Consider the following 20050-nt stretch of genomic DNA (forward strand, 5'->3'; position numbering starts at 1 on the left):
GGCGGGGATTTTCAGTCAGGCGCGGCGCGGGCAGCCCGCGGCGGGGCCTCGCAGCCACAGCTAAGCGCGGCGCAGCGGTCGCACCCCGCCCCTTTCGCGCTCGGCAGCCGCGGCGGCAGGATGGGTGAGCTGCGGGACGGGGCCGGGGGCCGGGGCCGGGGCGGCGGGGGTGGCCCGCGACGTTCTGTGCCCTCCCGGTGCACATTATCCCTCCACGCCGCCGTTGTTCTGAGGGAGCGAGGCGTCCCCACGTAGGCGGGGGGGGCTGAGGGAGCTGCCCCTTCACACCCCCCCCCCCACACACACACACACACCCGCCCTTGTTTCCTGCAGGGAAGTGCCGAGGGCTCCGCACCGCCCGGAAGCTTCGCAGCCATCGCCGCGACCAGAAGTGGCACGACAAGCAGTACAAGAAGGCTCACCTGGGCACGGCGCTGAAGGCCAACCCCTTCGGCGGCGCCTCCCACGCCAAGGGCATCGTCCTGGAGAAAGTGTGGGTGCAGCTCCGGGGGTTGGGGGGGGTGCGGGGGGAATCCGTGGGCCGGCACATTTCCGCCCCCCCGCGTGGGCCCGAGTCGGCGGCCGGGCGGTGCGCAGCGTGGCAGAGGCCTCCGCAACGTGAGGCCTCTGAAGCGACCTCAAGAAAGAAGCGCTGCTGAGCGGTTTTGTTTCCTAAGTGCGGGGGGGGACGTTTAGCTGCCTATAACTCGCCACATCTCTGCTGGCTTCTGCGTGGTAGACAGAAAATGGTTTATTTTTTCCACGCAGCTGTGCGGAGAAGTACTTTTTCCCGTACACGCGTCACTTGAAATACTACACTTATTTAGAAGCAAAAGAATAAAAACAACAATTTAGGATTTGGGGGGTGGGGGTGGGGTGTGTGGATTTTCTGTGTGCACCTTGTGTCAAAGATCCCATCTACGGCCTTTTTTCCTGTTTTGTTTCTTTTTTTTTCTTCTTTCAGAACTTAAAAGCTTCATCAGGATGCTACCAGGGCCCCCAAGTGTTTTATCTTTTTTTTTTTTTTTTTCCTCCAGATTTTTAGTTACCAAATTAGCACATGTCTGTAGGTGTTTCATTCTCAATTGGGCTTTTATATATCAAATAGCTCTAAATAGTTAAGCAACAGGTTTTGAAGTACAGATACAACTTGCACTTAGTACAAGGTAATGCAGTCAGTTGTGGTGCTGTACTGAATATCTGCTAGTTCATAAAACATTTTTTGCTAATTTCAATTTTCATGTGCTTCCATTTCAGTGGAGTAGAAGCTAAACAGCCCAACTCTGCCATCAGGAAATGTGTTAGAGTCCAGCTGATTAAGAATGGCAAAAAAATAACAGCTTTTGTTCCCAATGATGGTTGCCTGAACTTCATTGAGGTGAGTAATTTTCAAGAAGTCATCTATAAAAAGTTGTATTTTACACCAGAAAAAACCCACATAATTTGCAGATTTAGGGAATGGTTAGACAAGGGCTTGTGGCATTCTGTACCATGTGTATCTTAAAGCTGTAACTGCAGAGGCAGATGAAAAATGCCAGAGATGTTCTTTCGTACTTTACCCTCCTTAGCAGAGGTCTCAGCTGTGCTGCTGCAAGCTAGATGACATCTCAGCTTACATTTCCAAAACACTGAAGGGCGTAACAGTCCTTTGTTCATGTATACCTGTCAGTAGCCTTCAGTATTTCCACTCTTTCCTGAGAAAGTCTAGGATGAAGCTCAAAGTTACTGATTTCAGAAATACGTACGTATTTATTGTTCATAGCTTTCTAACTACATGGTCTTTTATTGCAGGAAAATGATGAAGTTCTGGTTGCTGGTTTTGGTCGGAAGGGTCATGCTGTTGGTGACATTCCTGGAGTTCGCTTCAAGGTTGTCAAAGTAGCCAATGTTTCTCTGTTGGCCTTGTACAAGGGCAAGAAGGAGAGACCAAGATCATAAATTTAGATGAATATGTCAAGAATATCAATAAAATTTTTAATTGGAAAAACTTCTCTGATTGTTATTTAAGGCTTACTATTGTTCAGTGTGTATCTGCAAGTGACACACCTCGGTGGTGGTGCACACAGTCTTTTTTGTCACTGGCAGCTGGCTTTTCCTTCTGTAAGAAATGCTCTGCTGTTGAATGACAGCAGAGCCAAAGCATCAGCAGAGGAGCTTGAAAAGCACTTGCACTTCCAAACTTACCTCTGTGCTGTGTGGAGCAACACAGCTGTCTGCCAGGAACTTCAGAGACTGCCTTCATAGAACGAAGGGGTGTTTTAGTGCGTTGTGGACCATCCTGTCATGGCCAGCACCTTCATGAGGGCTGCTTCAGCTTGGTAACTAGAGCAGTGGTTCCTGCAGTCAGTAGAGATCAATAGATCCCTCTGAGGCCTTTGTCCCTTCGCACACCCTTCCCAAAAGTTGTTAGGAGGGACCCATGAAACAATTTCTGGATTCTGCCAGTTGTGCAGAACGGTGAAGATTTTGAAGCTTGGGTCCAAGCGTGACGCTGAGTGAGCTGGAGCTCTGACAGGAGTGGGCTGCCTTGCAGAAGGGAAAGGTCTCCAGCGTTCGCTCTGCTGCCTACGTGGTTTACGAGGGCTGGAGTGCTGTGAGAGCACGGAGGAGAGCACTCCTGTCACCTGTGGTCCAGCACAGAGCTGACACGTGCCAAGTGCACCAAAAGTAAAAGCGGGCTAGCGATGGCTTTGGTGTCACAGCTTTAATGATCCTAAGGGGGCTGCATCATCACGAGTCAGCATATCATTAGGGATGGCTTCTGCAGTGGAAGGGGTTGGGGGAGGAACAAGTTTACTGCCACATCTTGCAGTAAAGTCAGGTTTCCTTGTTGGTAAAGGTCTGCAGTGGGTATTTTTTACTGGATGTTACCGCAATTTGAAAGGGAACATAGCTGTTAGGATGAAAATATTTGTCAGGCAGCAAGATTAGATCTTGTATCTGTTAGATCTGTGACATTTTGCTAGTCATTCAGTTTCTGAATTTTTTTTACAACTAATTCCAGTTTTATAAAATATAACTGTACTCTATGAAGAAAGTTTAATTGCTTCTCAGGAGCATAGGATAACTGTACTTTGGCTACTAAATAGATACTAAAACTATCATCTAACTATGTAAAGGTGGGTTTGTTGGGTGGTGGTTTTTTTTTTTCAAAGCCTGATGTATTAGACGATACTCCCTTGTTACGCCCATCTGTTCAGTGGCTGAATGTATATACTGTTTGAGGGATGTTTGTATGTAATAAATACTACACAATCCAGAACTTAATTACAGATTCAATATTATTTTTTTAGAAGAAAAAGACTGCTAGTCTAGTGTAGCTGGAATTTTATCTTCAGTCATCATGTCAGTTATAAAACTCCTCCCATAGGAACTGAAATTTACTGCTAGGTCTGGCCAAAAAAACCCTGTTTCCCTGGGACTATTAAATTCATCAGGAATCAAAACATCCCCTCAAGCAAATTGGGAGGAGAAATTGCATTAATTTTAATGCTTATTTTGGATAACAGCCTTCCTCAAATCAAAAAAGGTCACTGTAAATGATGAAAATGGTATTTTTTCATGGTCTTCAAATGATGACAGAAGTTCTAGTTTTTGGTGTGAAGACAGGCAATAGCACCTGATACAAAATTCATCAAGTTTAGGTCCTGAAGGGGATTTTTAATCCCCTTACCCACTCTCATCTCTGTCCTGCTCAGCCCATAGAACTTAACCCAGTTGCTTTCATGTTAAGTGCAATTTAAGTCTAACTAGTTGGACTTGAGCAAGTCTGCCTGTTTTGAAAACGCCTGTTTCTTTTAGTGCATTCCAGCTGTTTTCATTATCTGCTGTGTACTGACTTGAAAATGTCTTTGAGTAGGGCGTTTTGGCTTTCTTTGCTAGATTAAAACAACTTCTAAATAGTTTGATTTTTTTTTTTTACTTTTCAAAGATGCTCCATAACTAGGCTATTTGAAAAACTTAAGTATTTCATCAGTTCATATCTTCAATCATTTTTCTCTGTATTGTTCAGTTTTTCAACATCGTTTTAAAATGTGGATGCCAGAACTAATACAAAGTTATAGAACAGAACATCAACTAAAGAAGCCATCATGTCCTTCTGTATCAGCCTTTAAATCATTGCCAGATATTCTGTTCTGTTGATACTTGCACTCACGCATCTTATCTTGAATTTGGCCCCTTGAAAGTACATTTTGCACAAAGCTTATAGCAGCGCGCTGGGTTCTTTGTTTCATGTTAGAACTATTTTATGCAAAAAAACCTCAAAATATTTATTTGGCTGAAGCTAGAGTGCAGACAATTCCCTCATTATAATCACAATTCATCTGTGTGTTCATCCAAAAGGCTTCAATTAGTATTCATTAATTTATATGAAAATGGAGTAAAATTTAAGAACAGATTGAAAATCTCTACTATTGGGCATCTTATAGCTTAGTCATCTGGGAATTCGTGAGATTTGGATTCAAATCATTGTTCAGGCATAGAAACAATGCTGAACCTGGGTTTCCCTTATCCTTGCAAATGCAGTAGCCCCAGTCATAACGAAAACAGCTTTCACTGCAGCCCCTTCCCAGCTTTATGGGGATGTTCTGGGAAAGCTGCTCTCTGCAATTCTGGAATTAAGACTTCCTCTGTTGCAACCTGACCTAAATACCCTTTAAGATTTTCAGAGTGAGGCCTTAACTCCTTGACTCACCTTGGATTCAGTGTAAATGCACAGCACCTGTAGCGCACTTCACTCAAGCAGCATGTTGGAGCGTTAAGTGAAGAGGCAGGGTGGACCATGCCATCAGCTACCCTCACGGCTCACCAGGATACCCAGTGTCATTTTTATTTTTACTGTGCTCTCTGGCTTCCTAGACCTTCTGTTTTCTTGGCTAGTGGGGGGTTAACCGCTGGGTTTTTTAATTCATACAACCATATGCGTGTTCTGGATGTGTTCTTTTTTTCACCCAAAATGTTATGCGGATGGATTTTGAAGATCTACATCTGCCCAGTATTTCTTGCAGCTTCACTGATTCAAAGCTACTGTTTATGTACAGTAATTTCAACCATGCTATTGTACACCCAGAAATCCCAGATACATCCTTACCACGTCTGCTGTGGCTCTGTCTAATGCTTCTGTGAAACCTGGAATAGATGTGCAATAATCGAGGTAGCACACAGTAGATGCATGCGTATCGTACTACAAAGTCTCTGAAATCCAGTCTTTGTCTAGAAGTACAAACTATGTAAGTAGACAGCCAGGTTTGAAAACATTTGCTGCCATCAATACAGCTATATTTATTAATAATATGCAGCTAACCAACTGCAGGTACACATGTGAGAGAAATTAAATACAAAATTGCAGGAAAAACAGCTAGAATGTTATCAATTTTGTTCAGGTATGCCTGGATTGCAATAAGACTGGAAGCTACTGGATGAGCAAACCTGAACATTGAACTATGACTCACAGCTTGCAGATCTGACAGCAGTTCCTAGTGAAAAAGACAGATCCCAGACAGCTAGTTTAATCTAGAAATGTATGCAAATGTTATCCTACACAACTGCTGGTGTTAGGATCCCAGCTCAATTTCTACAGGAGACACATTACTTCAACTAAGAAAATCAGCAGCTTTGGTTTTGTTATTCCAGCAAACCGTGTCTGTCTGGTTTTGCTATTTTGATTTGCTTTTCCTGCATAGCAAAAATTATTAGTAGGGATGCCAGTAATATTCGTTTGAAAAAAAAGGATTTTACTGCAGCCAGTGAAGAGCAACACTGAAATCCTCGCGGTTCAAATTCTGTTCAAATTCTAAAGTCAGGCTGGCAGCAGAGGAGATGAAGATCTACCCGGAGGTAAATGGGAGCCAGACCAGTTTCCAGAAGTAGGGCATTGTCATGAGGTAATCTTGCCACTAGATGTTGCTGTCAGTACAATGCAGGGAAAAGCTGAAACATAAAAGGTGTAAAGCGAAAAGTTGTTTATGTGGACTTTGACAAAGGAAATCTTCAAAACAGGAAATCTAGCTTTTAACTGATTCAGTGAGTTCCTGTTAGGAAGATGGAACACTTACTGCCTTGTGGCTATTGCATACCTAAATGGTGGCTAGACACTACAGAGAAGCACAAGATTATGGACTAAATTCACCTGAAATCATGTTAGATCAAAAACATGGAAGAGAAGAACACAGGTGCTTGTCATATGTGTACATTTTACAGGTTTGATTGAATTAGGGGCTTGGGTTTTGTTTTGGTTTGGTTGTTTTAAAAAAACTTATTGCAATGTAGCAGAAGTGAGACTGCTATTAATGTGAAGGTACTGGGAGTAGAAAGCACAGAACTGGGAGCAGGACAAGCAAAGCACAAATTTATTAAAATCACTTGCACATTTTGAGTTGCATTTTATTATCTGTTTGTCGTGGTTTGGGCCTGGTTGGCAGCCAACCACAACGGAGCCAATCTCTCTCCCTTCCCCTCCGGCAATGAGAAGGGACAGAGAGCCAGGATTGGGGTCCGAGATAGGACTGGGAGGGGGAAAAATTCCCCTTTATGATCATGAGCAAAAGGCAGACTCGTTAGGGGAAGAAAAAAAGAACATACATTTATTACAGACACTAACAACACATAACAGAGTAGGACAGTGAGAAGCATTGCCACATCTTGAGAACACCTTCCCCCCACCCCTCCCTTCTTCCCGGGCTCAGCTTTGCTCCCGATATCTCTACCTCCTCCCCCAGTGGCGCAGGGGCAGGGAATGGGGGGTGCAGGCAGTGCTGCCACTTCCCTTATCTTCAGTGGGGGGACTTTCTGGAACTTGTTCCCCCTGCTCCATTGTGGTCCCCCTCTCACAGGAGACAGTCATCCACAAACTTTCTCCGACATGAGTCCCTCCCACAGGCCGCAGCGTTCCCCACACTGCTCCGTCATGGGTCACTAACTTCCTCCGACTGGATTCTCTCCCACGGCTGCAGCCCTTCCCGAGCTGCTCCGGCGTGGGACTCCCCCGCATGCTGCAATCCTCCCAGCACTGAATTACAGCAGCGGGGCTGCCTTTTCCCACGAGACCCCGGCTTTCTTCGGGCACAGAACCTTGATCAACCAAGCAGGAGCCACAGGCCGTAAATCAATGTCTGCTCCACCGTAGATCTCCATGGGTGGCAGGAGGGGCCGCCCTGCCGTCTCACCACAGGATACAGGGGGGTCTCTGCTCCGGCACACCTCCCCCCTCCTTTCTTCCTCCGTTCCTCCACTGACCTTGGTGTTCACGCAGCTGCAGCAACTCCTCCTCACAAGTCCCACTGCTCATCACCACGTCCCTTCTTAAATACGTTATCGCAGAGGTGCAGCTGATGGGCTCAGTTTTGGGGCAGAGGTGGAGCTGACTTGGAGCTGGGGGAACTTCGAGAAGCTTCTCACAGGGGGCTGCCCCTATAGCCCCCTCCCCTGCCACCAAAAAACCCCACCACTCACTCAGCCCAGGACACTGTTTTACAAGCATGTTTAGCACATGACATCTAGTCCAAACTCAGGCACCAAGATTCTTCCAGCAAATGTGTCAGTGAATTTTGTCAGTGCCCCGGCATAACTCGTGTTACCTGGACACTGTAAAAAGAAGTCAAAGGAAGATGAGCCGAGCCAAACCTCATTGCCAAGTCACTATTAGGGGGGTTTTAAGCCTAATAAAGAAGTATTGAAACTATGTGTGATACAACCCAAATCCTCCATAACAGTAGGGAATCCACAGAGAACAAAGAGGTGAACTCATGCAACAGATACGGCAGTGCATGTTTCTTTTTCATTAGGAAAGCATATTAGTAAACATTAAAGCACTTGGCTAATCATATGAAGCTAAGAACCCCTGACTAGATGCAGGAGAACAAACCTTACAGGCCCTGAAGAAGCAGTCAGTGCTTGGTGGAGTGAGGCCTGGCTGGAACCCACCAAAATTCAGTTCAGGATTTTGATTTGGATCAGGTGCAAAGGAAAGAAGGATTAGTTCATTTCCACAGTTTGCCAAATCAGCTCATGTTCTCCCCCACCATGAGCTCTACCTGACCCTGAGAGTGGAGTGGCATCAACTGCAGCACTGCTCAGCAGAAGCAAAAATCATTAAGCCCGGCCTCTGCATTTTAAGGTGATGTATTCTGGAAGAGACAGACCCCACATCAGGGACTGTTTCTGGTGATGCAAACGACTGCTGGTGAAATTCTGCTTACTAGGATTCCTCTCTATCTATAGCCTAATCCTGGGCAGCAAGAAAGGTGGGAAAAGAAACACCTGAATAGTATCTCCCTCTATCTGGCCTCTGCTGATGAGGCTAATGTTGCACAGCTGCTGAGCCCAGCAGTGCACAGAGAAGCACACAGCCTAATCTCTTTAGGTAGGGTTACTTCTTCCAGTGTGCTGTATTAACAACACTACTGAAAAATAACACTACAGGAAAACACGCTGCTCTAACAGGCTTGAGGAGAAGCAGCGTTCAAGGCAAGGCTCTGTAAATCCATTCTCTTCTCAAACACAGCAGTAAACTCCACTCTCGCCTTAAACTGACATTCATCTTCAGTAGGTGACAAGTTTAACAAGCTCTCTAGAGGTGAAGTGAATGCTTCCTTGTGGTGCAGGGTTTTTTAAGACTCTAATGAAATCTAGGACATAGAGATAACAGGCGTGACATCTCCCTAATTCTTCCTGAGCACTCAGTACATGGATAGGTTTGCAGCTATGAACTTCAGGTATATATTTTTTTATTCTAGATGGTAAGAACTTATTGCTAAGAAATGCTCTAAACTCTTTGAAATGCTTTCAAAAGCCTACATGTTACTAAAAATATGCATAGATATCCATACATACTCTGTTCTCTAGAAGAAAGTATCTTGGAGGAAATAGTTTTAACTTCACAGTTCAGAGGAAAGAGCAATCACTCTTCCTTTGTGCTGGAACTCAAATGCTATGTAATATAAAAATAAATGTCCAAACAAACTCATTAAACCATCAACACAGCAAATGGGAAAAAAAATAAAAAAATAGTTATTGAAAAAGTTTTCCTGAAATTAATGAAGTTGCAACAAGAATTGCTATTACTTCACTACAGTCAGCTCTAATTAACTAGCTCAACGTTTACTGTTTTGAAAACAAGCATGTAATTTGATCGAAGGAATGTTTCTTTTAGTAACTAAAACCAACCAACTACAAACCTTCTGGCAGACCATATGGGGGTTAAATTTTAACCTGATCATGCTGACACAAATGAGGGATTATGTAGGTAGCAATTGCATTCCGAAGAAAAGCATATTTTTGGCTTAGTTGAACATATAAAATTCATTCTTCTTGCTGATTCTTGTAACCAAGGGCAAGTATGAGTCAGTTCTCTTAAAAAGAAGTCCCCAGAAGCAATGGTCCTCAGTATGTCTTCCCAGATTAGCAAGGATGAATGACTGGGCAAATCTACAAAATTGTTTGGTACTGGAAATTTTCTTTTTGGTAAACGGCAAGATTTCAGATAAGGTAGGTAGCCAAAACCCAAGTTCAGATCTAAGAATCTTCAACAGATATACTAAATAAAATTACAAAATATTGCTGCAGTTAACTTGATTTTGAAATAGGACTTCTGTACATAAATATTCTGTATAAAATATCCTACAAATCATTAAGGCACAGAGGTAAATGGGAAATTCAATGCCTACTGCCCACTTAAGCCATTAGAAAGTAGGTATCTAAATGGGATTGTATCTCCCTGGTCCCTAATATTTATGTTATCCTGTATTTGTTTCTCAATCTGATCTTAGCACTAACTGAGCTGAAATTTTGTCTAGTGGTATTCTGGACAAATTTCAGGGAAACATTGACCTGGATGATGACACTGCTCTGTAACTTCATTTATGATGTTAAATGGTTAAGAATTGTAGCAGGGCAGGGGAACTTTAAGTCTGCTTATCCATTTGTCCTAGTTTTGGCTGGGATAGAGTTAATTTTCTTTCTAGTAAGCTGGTACAGTGCTGTATTTTGGATTTAATGTGAGAATAATGTTGATAACACACTGATGTTTTCGTTGTTGCTAGGCAGCACTTATCCTAAGTTAAGGACTTTACAGTTTCCTGTGCTCTGCCAGCAAGAGGGTGCACAAGGAGCTGGGGGGGAGCGTGGCCAGGAGAGCTGACCCCAACTAGCCAAAGGGTTATTCCATATCACAGGGCATCATGACCAGTATATAAATGGGGGAGTTGGCTGCGGAGGGGGGGTTGCTGCTGGGGTACTGGTCAGTGGGTGGTGAGCAACTGCATTGTGCATCACTTGTCTTTTCTTGGGGTTTATTTATCTCTTTTTAAAATTTTATTATTTTTCAATTATTATTCTATTGTTGTTGTTATTGTATTTTATTTTCATTATTAAGCTGTTCTTATCTCAACCCGTGAATTTTTTTTTTTTTTTTTCTGATTCTCCACCCCATCCCACTCACTGGGAGGGGGGAGAAGTGAGTGAGCAGCTGTGCGGTGTTTAGCTGCCAGCTGGGGTTAAACCACGACACCATTTCACGCTCCCCATTATCACCATCATGTCTCAGTAACTGTGGGAACAGGATCAAGGCACTGAAGAGGAATTTGGAGGGGTGTTATCAGCAGGAAGGAAATAGGACAGAGACAGCTTCAGAAACTGGCAACAAACTGTGTGTCCAGCCCAGTGAATGTATGGTGAGCTCCCTTCCAACCCAACCCATTCTATGATGTAAGTTAAAAATATGCAAGCCATCAAAATATCTGAAAACCCACATTCTCGAATCAGGGATGTCACTGAGAGACTACTGAGCCTTGTACAGTCCACTGATTATTATCTGCTGCTGCTATTCCATGTGGGCACCAGTGATACACCCAGGAGCAGTCTGAGGAGTATCAAGAAGGATTACAGAGCCCTGGGAGCAGTGGTAAGCAACTCTGGAGCACAGGTAGTTTTTTCATCAATCCTTCCAGTGAAAGGGAAGGGGTTTGAAAGGGCTGGTCAAATCTGGCAGATCAACAATTGGTTACAGGACTGGTACCACAGCCCGGGGTTCGGCTGCTTAGACCGTGGGAGTGACTTTGAGAAACCTGGTCTGCTGGGGGCTGATGGGGTCCATCTGCCAGAGAAGGGGAAGAACATCTTCACTCATAGGCTTGCTGAGCTGGTGAAAAGGGAGTTAAACTGAAGTTGCTGGGCAAGGGGAAACTCAATCCATCCCACTCCTACCAACTTGATGCCAGTGCCAGCAATAGATGCCCAGAGCCTGAAGAGAGGCCACAGGTCAGCAAGGGAGCACCTGAAGAGCTGCACAAAGGAATTCCAGCCAGTAAGTCAGCTTCATTGGGCGCCCAATTTAAATGCCTCTACACAAGCACACACAACATAGGGAATAAACAAGAGGAGTTAGAGATATGCACATGCCCACAGGGCTACAATCTCGTTGGCATCGAGATAGGGTGGGATGGCTCTTATGAATGCAGTGTTGGAATGGAAGGAAAAGGGAGACTCAGTCACCCAGCATATGAAGAAGGCTGAGGTAATCAATGAAATTTTTCCCTCAGTCTTCACCAGCAAGGGCTGCAGGCACACCACCCAAGTCACAGAAGGTAAAGGCAGGGACTGAGAGAATGAACAACTGCCCAGTACAGGAGAAGATCAGGTTTGAGACCATCCAAAGAGCCTGAAGGTTCACAAACCCATGGGACCTGATGAAGTGGCTAAGCCACTACCCATCATATTTGAGAAGTCGTAGCAGTCCAGTGAAATTTCCGCTGATTGGAAAAGGGGAAACTTAATCCCCATTTTCAAAAATGGAAATAAAGAAGACCCAGGGAAATACAGTCAATCTCACCTATGTGCCCACCAAGATCATGGAGCAGATCCTCCTGGAAAGTCTGCTAGGGCACATGGAAAAGAAGGAGGCGATTAGTGACAGCCAACAAGGCTTCACTAAGGGCAAATTGTGCCTGATGAATTTGATCGCCTTCTACAACTGGGTCACAGCGTTGGTGGATAGGGAAAGAGCAACTGATGTCATCTACCAGGACTTGTGCAAAGCATTTGACACTGTCCCATACAACATCCTTGTCTCTAAATTGGACAGACATGAGTGTGACGGATGGACCACTTGGTGGATAAGGAATTGGCTGGATGGTCTCACTCAGAGTTGTAGTCAACAGCTTGATGTCCAAGTGGAGAGCAGTGACAAGTGGCATTCCTCAGGGGTTGGTCTTGGGACCAGTGCTGTTTTAACATGTTTGTGCGCGACAAGGACAGTGGGTTCAAGTGCACCCTCAGAAAGTTCACTGATGACACTGAGCCATGTGGTGCGGTGACATGATGAAGGGCAGGGATGGCACCCAGAGGGACCTGGGCAGGCTGGAGAGGGGAGTCTGGGAAAACCTCATGAAGTTCAACAAGTCCAAGGGCAAGGTCCTGCCCGTGGGTCGGGGCAATCCCCAGCACAGACCCAGGCTGGGCCCTCGAGGAGCGGCTGGAGAGCAGCCCCAAGGAGAGGGGCTGGGTGTGCTGGTGGGGGGAAAACTGCCCGTGAGGCAGCCCCGTGCGCTGGCAGCCCAGAACCCACCCGTGCCCTGGGCTGCAGCCAGAGCAGGGGGGGCAGCAGGGCCAGGGAGGGGATTCTCCCCCTCTGCTCCGCTCTGGGGAGACCCCCCTGCAGTGCTGGGGCCAGCTCGGGGGCCCCCAACAGCAGAAGGACCCGGAGCTGCTCGAGCGGGGCCAGAGGAGGCCACGGAGATGCTGGGGGGGCTGGAGCAGCTCCCCTGGGGGGCCGGGCTGAGAGAGTTGGGGGGGGTCAGCCTGGAGAAGAGAAGGCTCCGGGGGGACCCTGAGAGTGGCCTCCCAGGGCTTAAAGGGGGGACAGGAGAGGTGGGGGGGGACTCTGGGTCAGGGGGTGTGGGGATGGGACGAGGGGTAATGGTTTTAAACCAAAAGAGGGCAGATGTAGATGAGATAGAAGGAAGAAATTCTCCCTTTTGCCGGGGGTGAGGCGCTGGCCCAGGGTGCCCAGAGCAGCTGTGGCTGCCCCCTCCCTGGAAGGGTTCAAGGCCAGGTTGGACGGGGCTGGGAGCACCCTGGGCTGGGGGAAAGGGGCCCTGCTCGGGGCAGGGGGGTGGGACTGGGTGGGATTTAAGGTCTCTTCCAACCCAAGACATTCTGTGATTCTATGATATGATTCTATGATTCTGAAACCCAATTATTTCATATTTCTAGCTCTGATGTGGCATACACTGGACATGTATTGGACATAATGCTGAACATATGAAGTAAAATCTGTAACTCCATCTCAACTGCTCAGGACTTGTGGTCAGTTTTATACTACAAAAAAAATGTGATTGGGGAAGAATCCAAGATGATCTGTATGGAAGTTACTTCTAAACTAGTTTTCACAGATTGTACAAGCATACAATTCTTACTTGCGCAAGAATCGAGAACTGTCAGGGGAGGCTTGCAGAAAGACTACAGGATAGGGACTAAACGTGTGAACAACTACTAGTACAATGAGAAATACTAATTGACTACAACAGAAACTCTCACAGGGTAAAGCAAAACTTCCTTTGGAGGCAGTGAAGCACAGAAAAGCCAGATGTTCTGATACGATAGTATTAGGCACCTTGAACTCTAGAGATATAGACTGTAAGTACTCTGTTTGTCTACAGTCTTAATCCTATTTGTTCTCTAAAGCATGACATACACAAATTATTCCCAGAAAAGTATTATTCAGTCCTGGGATTAGGATATTCTGTGTGTGGTGTGGAACACAAGGGTGATCCATGCATCAGGCCATGGTGGAGGAAGTGGTTCCTATGTGAAGTAGTCTCAGCCCATATACTGATTGTCACAAGCTTAAACCACATCCTACAAGTATTTTGCTGTACGTATCCTCACAGATGGTGCAGATTTTCTAGAGACCTGATTTTTTGTAGATAAATTTAGTATATCCAAACCCAGCATCTCAATTCTGTATCAAGGAACCATAGGTTTGTGCATTTGTATGCAGTCTTAGTAAGGCCACAACCACAGTAAAACTGAGGTAGGATGCAAGTGACTTCAAGAGGTCAATACAGTCACAAGGGAGTTCAGGTCTTGATGGTGCTTAAGAGAGTTGCTACAACTTCAGCCAATCTTAGGTGTTCTACTATAACCAGGTAAGTTTTTGTCAGAGAAAGAGCCATGAACAGTCATCTTTCCACAATGTATTACTTACTAGTTGGGAAGGATTCCTTTGTTTGATTTCACCCCTAGTAAGGGAAGGCTGCAGTAGCTTTACTACAATCAACTAACATCTGTCCTTCAGCTCAGAGGCTTGAAGTGGAGACATCAAACAGAAATAAAAGATGAAATTAAAATCATTGTAGCAAGATTATGCTAGATCACGCCACCATGTGCTGGAGGGACCACCATAAAACACTTTTACACACCTGAGAAAAACCCAAGACCATCAGGGACCTTCTGACAGTCATGAAGGGTGTCAGCAATGTGCCAAGCACATCTCTCTCAGCACAAATTTTCATTGCAAAGTAAGGCAATAAGGCAGTCGTGTAAGCAAAATACTGAAAGGTGAGTCCTAAATGAACTGAACCAAGAGCTCCAAAGGAGAAGATAATGCTTTTGCCAGTTATCCATCTGATCTTTTTAGTTTCGTAGGAGGATGTGAGAGAAAAAAGGTGATTTAATTTTGTCTTACCTTTCCACTGCATCAGCATTTATATTCTCCTCAGGTGCCAGTTTTGCATAACTCATGGGAAGATTTAGACCCACAACTGGGCCTACAGTACTGAGCCACAATACAATGTAATTTGTGTGTCTAAGAGAAAAAAAAAAAAACAAACAAGCAAACAAAAAAGCACCACAAACATATTATCCCAACATTTTCTGAATTGCAGACACACTTGACAGTCATAAAGTAACTCCAGATGGGAATATTCCTTCACTTTATCTATATCAGATGTATTTTAACTTTCAGCCCTTGGGTGACAATCCAGAATCTTATTCTCTTTGGACCAAAGAAGTTGTTTTGACCATTTCTACTTCCTGGCTGATTTACTTTATCTGCATTGCATAAAGCCTTGCAAGGCACAATAATGTCTCACCTGTTCTGTTTCCGTAAACTGGTCAGTATAGGAGACATGAATTCAATAGTCCTGCAGGGATGAAGAACAAAATATGGCTGCCCAAGTAAAGGGTGCTCCTAAAAGGGAATATCAGTTGTTTTATTATGCAAGAAGAAAACAGAAAAGACACCACATGCATTCAGAAAAGACAAAGCAGAGTCCAATTAATCCTTGATGCAATTCTTCTCATTTCAGAATCTAACCCACATTGCTCTTCTTCTGATAGTCATTGACAAATTATTATTTGAGACCATGTTCTTTTATCTTAAAAGGGAAATAAGATCACAAACAAGGCTATGCCACTGTTTTAGTTAAAATGTAATAGTTTGCAAAAGTAACCCAAGTTACTGTATCAGCATTACCTAAATGCAAGCAGGTAAAGCTACTGTGTAAACAGTACCTAATCAAATGCAATACATAAAACAAATCCGCTCCACAGAAAACTTTTTTAACAACCTTGACACTTTATCCTTCCAAAATGGTGCTGAGAAGTAAATGTGGTTTAATTTGGAGCCTGTAATGGGGAGAAGGAAGAAGAGCCCTCAAGGTGGCTTTAACTTCCACTAGGTGGCACACCCTCATTTTAGGCTATCCTACAGAAAAATGTCCCGGAACAGTTCTTCAAGAAGCCCAGTGAGAACCGTCCAAAGGAAAAGAGAAAAACCATTTGGTGACACTTAAGTTTACAGTCAGACACATTCCCTAGAACCGGGTAAGATACCGTTCGTCTCCACCTTCACACTGCACATGGTGCTGCCGAGAACTCAATCCAGTGCTCCATAAAGCTTTCACTTTCATCTCCAGCCGGCACTTGAACAGAGTACGTGTTCTGACTTAATCAAGCTTGCACTCAGTGCAAAGCCATAACAGTGATCTCATCAGCTCTCACATGGGTGATACCACGAGATCAGCACATCTGACTGTCTCACGCACCATGCCCTAGGGAAGCGATTTTCCTTTAATGCTGCTGAGGTCACTACTAGTACTTCTGCACCAAAATAAACAAATCCTACCTCATCCCCACACGCAAGGGGCACACAGCACAGCAGGGAATGGCTAGAAATGGATTTGAGACAAGAAAGATGTCAAATGTGACATGCCATGATAGCCTGTTCACAGCTGAGCAGACTGTGCTCAGATGCTGCTGAGCCCAGGACTCCACCAGAGCCGAGAAGCACCCAGCGCCGGGCAGCGGGGTGGGGAGAAGCAGGCACGGACCACGATGGAGAAAACAGCAGGATCACCACCTCTGCGTGGCATTCCCCCTTCAGACACCGCAGCCTGGTCCACTGCACCATGCTGCTCACCAGAGCCACAGCAGAGACCGACTATGAGGATTAACATGAGGGGTGTTTTATCCTGGGTGAAGACCCTTTTCCTGAGATGTGCTTCTTGTGGCGGCTCTGTTTCTCGAAAGTGAAGAGGAAACACTGAATTGATGCTCTGACACAGATTTCCCTCGCCCAAGCTGATACAGCTGTAGCCAGACTCCCCTAATTCTGTGATGGCATTTCATCTTAGCATGTAGTAAATTGCCTGCACCTAAGAGAAAATGCTTACAAAGTCTCCCTGCTACACAATAAAAACGTTTTCTCCAACCCCTTGCCTAGAAACAAAAACCAAATTCTAGCCTGTCATGTTCAGCAAATGGGACATGTTCTATATTATTAAATATTAAACAGGGTCTCTTACAGCTGAAGGACACTTGGTTCTTAAACTGAAAATGTACTTGTGACGATTAATCATTTTGTGTCTAAGAGAACTTTTAAAAACTTCTGTAAGCCTCAGAACATACAAAAAATAATGCTCAGAAAGCTTTATTTTACATTGCAGTTGCAGACAGATAACTTGCACAAGAATGCTACCATCTGCTGTTGGTAAAAGTGAACTGATGCTGTTTTCCTTTGAGAAAAAGTGGTAGTTTGTATTAAAATTACTTTCTAATTATCTGCTAGCCTGTATCAGTTTAGTTCTCCAAATAATTCCAGAAAATACACAGACTGTGCCAGTGGTATTCCTCAAAGATAGCAAAAAAAAAAATAGTTAATATTTACAAAACTATTAAGCAACGAAAAAATAAAGAAGATTGGACAGCAATTTCAGCAAACTCCCTTATACAAAGAAAGAGCGTAAAGAGGTAGCACACACTCCCAAAAAGAACAGCGAAGATGATCTGGGCTTTAAGTGAATTAGCATTCTGAAAAAGGCATAAAGATAATTCCCAAAGATGAACATTCAGCCTGAAGTCATTCCCAACCATCCTGTCACCTGGTATTTGATTCTATCATGCATTTCTTGCTTCAGGAAACCACCGGTGAGTGACAAATGGAGGCCAGATTTGTTTTTTTTAAATAGCTTCTTAACTTTACATTGTACATCCTTCTTTCAGTCCTTCGTCTTCTTACAATATGACAGTGACACTGAAAAAAATTCCCAAACTCTAACAATTAGATGCCCTTATGAAAAAGCAGAGTGCATTGCTATTCAGTTTTTCAAAAGAGTAACTTCCTTGGTCCCACCATCTTTGGCATCAAACTTGTGACTTACGAGCATGTGACAGAGGTGAAACCTGTTCACACTCCAAATTCTCTGCAATCTCTCCTCCATTCTTTCTGAGCGGGTGGCAAGGCTCTTACTTTCCCTTAGGATCCAGCAGATGTAAAGGGAGAGGCTTTTGCTACAGGACCCATCCAACAGCTTCTGGGTTGATATGAAGAAACACATGGTCTTGATTATTCAAACCCCCTTCCTAGCTCATCTCCTTGTTCTTCGAATTAACAACGGTTGCCTCCTACACATCCTGAAGTAACAGGTGTGCTAGGGTGGTGTAAATCTCACTGTAATCCACAGAATTTTGAATGGCAACAATGAAATGACTCAGGGTTTAGTGAAACTCATGCTGCTCCTTGGCCAGGCTCTGAGAATGACATGCACTAAAGCTGCATGTCTGCACATCAGGAAGAGGTGCTTTAGTTTCCATTTATCAGGGTATTGTTGAAAAATTAGCACTGTCACTTATTTGTTTACCTCTAATCCAGGAAAATGAAGTTCATTGTTACACAGATCCTTCAGCACTGAAAGTCCACAGACACCATGTCATGCAAAACAGCTGTGTCCAAAGTCAGAATTTTCAGCTTGCTGCATGCATCTTCCTTTCCCTCAACGAAAGGCATGAAAGTGCAAGAATGCCATGCTGTTTATTCAAAACCTTAAAGATAGGGATATGTCACACACTGACAGGAAAACCAGGAAAGCACAAGAGATTGAAAGAAATCCTGAGCCAAGACCCATTAAGCAGAAGCCTCTAAAAAGCGAAAAGACTGAGGCAGGGAAGAGCTGTTGACCATCAGGGAAAACACTCTCAGAGCATCAGATCTGATTCAGTCGCATCCTAAATTCCAAAGCCTGTACCTAAAGGCATTCCCACAAGGCTCCCATGTGAATCCCATGAGGATCCCCATGTAAGAATGAATAAAAGTTTGTGCTGCATCAGCTTCATGAGCATATTTTCTACCTGCTGCAGCCATCTGGCGGAATGATGATATTCCACATGCAGTGAAATGTATCCTGAGGAAAATACTAGGGCAGAAACACTAGCCTTCAGCTAACCTGATCCATGAGCCAGTTAGATGAAAAATCTAAGTCCTACTGGGACTTCACACAAAAAACAAACAAACAAACAAACAAGACTTTAAATAATATAAAAGAGTATTCCCGCTCTTAGTTTACAATTAATCTTTTTCCAATTGGTCATGTAGCAATGCATTTTAGAGAGTAATATGTGAGAGTTTCAAGTTAATTCTCACAATTACTCAATGGCATTGTACAGCAAGAACCTATCTGCAGGTTGCCCACAACTCTTCTGGACAGTAATACAGACACACAGATATTTTTTAAATTAACAGCATTATTTTCTTTTATCTATCTATGAAGCTTATTCATAACACTGTCTGTTCAGCACCATACACCAGAGTCCATCTTACTTTTGCATACCCCTCTGAGTCTGACCCAACTTCCACAGGAAATAAAATTTTTACAGGTAGCAACTAGCTCCACTGAATTTGAAAGCTCGGAATGTTGCTTCATTTATTTTCTGTAGAAAGACCTCTTCACTAGGAGGCTTCAAGAAAGATTTGTAAGGATGTTCTGTACCCATTTCTGTAGCTGATACCTCAACTCCTCCCATACAAAAACCATGCAAGAGATAGATGAATGAAAGGTGTGAAATGTTTCATTGGGTAGTTTGAAATTTAATGTAGTTTTGTTTAGGAATGTTACACAAGACTGAATGTGGCTGCAGCACAACAGCTTACTGTTCATTAGCTGCGCAACCATAACGACCCATGCACAGGTGCTGAGCTGCCTTGGTTGTGAGGTTAAACTGGTGACCTTAAACGTCTTTCATTGAGGTTTATGTTAGACAGTGTGTCTGAGCCCTCGGCAACAACAAAAAATGAATGCTACAGGCTCCCAGAGGTCTGGAAAACATTTCAGTGGAGCACAAGTTTTTTCTCTGTGGTGTAAGAACACATCTTCCCATAAAGTCCATCAGAGACGTGAAGGCTTGATCAACCATCCTTCACCTGTCCTGTCATCACTGACTAATGAAAGTGGACTGTGCCTCACATGGTCATCAAGAGTTAAGATGTAAAAAACTAACTTCACTCCCTGTCCTGTGCAGTGCCTATAGCACAGCGAAATGTTAAGACATGAATCTGAACAGTGGCAAAGACTGGGTAGTGCCTAGGTACAAGTTTAATTAAGTCTAAAACTTCCATCAGATTGGATTATGTCAATTTATCAAGCAGTTCATACAGGAAATACTATCCATGTCAGATTTAAACTAAAAATAAGCATTACTTCAGGTAACGGGTAATTGCCTAGAGGTTTCTGTACTGTGCTCTGCTCTTCGCTTCACCAGCCAGCAGGTATTTTGTTGT

General features: G+C 44.1%; 2 protein-coding genes across 4 annotated transcripts in view; one reads left to right on the forward strand and one right to left on the reverse strand.

The window, feature by feature from the left end:
- The first annotated feature begins 15 nt into the window (after window positions 1-15).
- On the forward strand, window positions 16-1987 carry RPS23 (ribosomal protein S23). The gene is made up of 4 exons (XM_042788067.1): window positions 16-124; window positions 334-493; window positions 1258-1378; window positions 1792-1987. The coding sequence occupies exons 1-4, from the start codon at window positions 121-123 to the stop codon at window positions 1936-1938; spliced, it is 432 nt and encodes a 143-aa protein (XP_042644001.1). The 5' UTR covers window positions 16-120; the 3' UTR covers window positions 1939-1987.
- A 3261-nt stretch (window positions 1988-5248) lies between these two features.
- ATG10 (autophagy related 10) overlaps window positions 5249-20050 on the reverse strand; it is a 90291-nt gene continuing 75489 nt past the window's right edge. For 2 of the 3 annotated variants that reach the window (XM_042788066.1, XM_042788064.1), the window contains 3 exons: window positions 15090-15187; window positions 14684-14803; window positions 5249-5931 (listed from right to left, as the gene is read on the reverse strand). In XM_042788066.1, coding sequence (XP_042644000.1) covers window positions 5898-5931; window positions 14684-14803; window positions 15090-15187 — 252 coding nt within the window. In that variant the 3' untranslated portion in view covers window positions 5249-5897. Of the gene's footprint in view, window positions 5932-7465; window positions 7585-14683; window positions 14804-15089; window positions 15188-20050 lie in introns of those variants that run through there. The other variant, XM_042788065.1, reaches the window with a different exon arrangement.

The sequence above is a fragment of the Tyto alba genome, unplaced genomic scaffold (genome assembly GCF_018691265.1).
Source record: "Tyto alba isolate M040663 unplaced genomic scaffold, T.alba_DEE_v4.0 Super-Scaffold_13, whole genome shotgun sequence".
Taxonomy (NCBI): Eukaryota; Metazoa; Chordata; class Aves; order Strigiformes; family Tytonidae; genus Tyto; species Tyto alba.

What these genes read in the sequence shown, in the direction of transcription:
- RPS23 (XM_042788067.1), top strand. An exon ending in GGCATCGTCCTGGAGAAAGT is followed by an intron (nt 494 to 1,257) that starts GTGGGTGCAGCT and finishes CTTCCATTTCAG; the next exon opens with TGGAGTAGAAGCTAAACAGC. An exon ending in GTTGCCTGAACTTCATTGAG is followed by an intron (nt 1,379 to 1,791) that starts GTGAGTAATTTT and finishes CTTTTATTGCAG; the next exon opens with GAAAATGATGAAGTTCTGGT.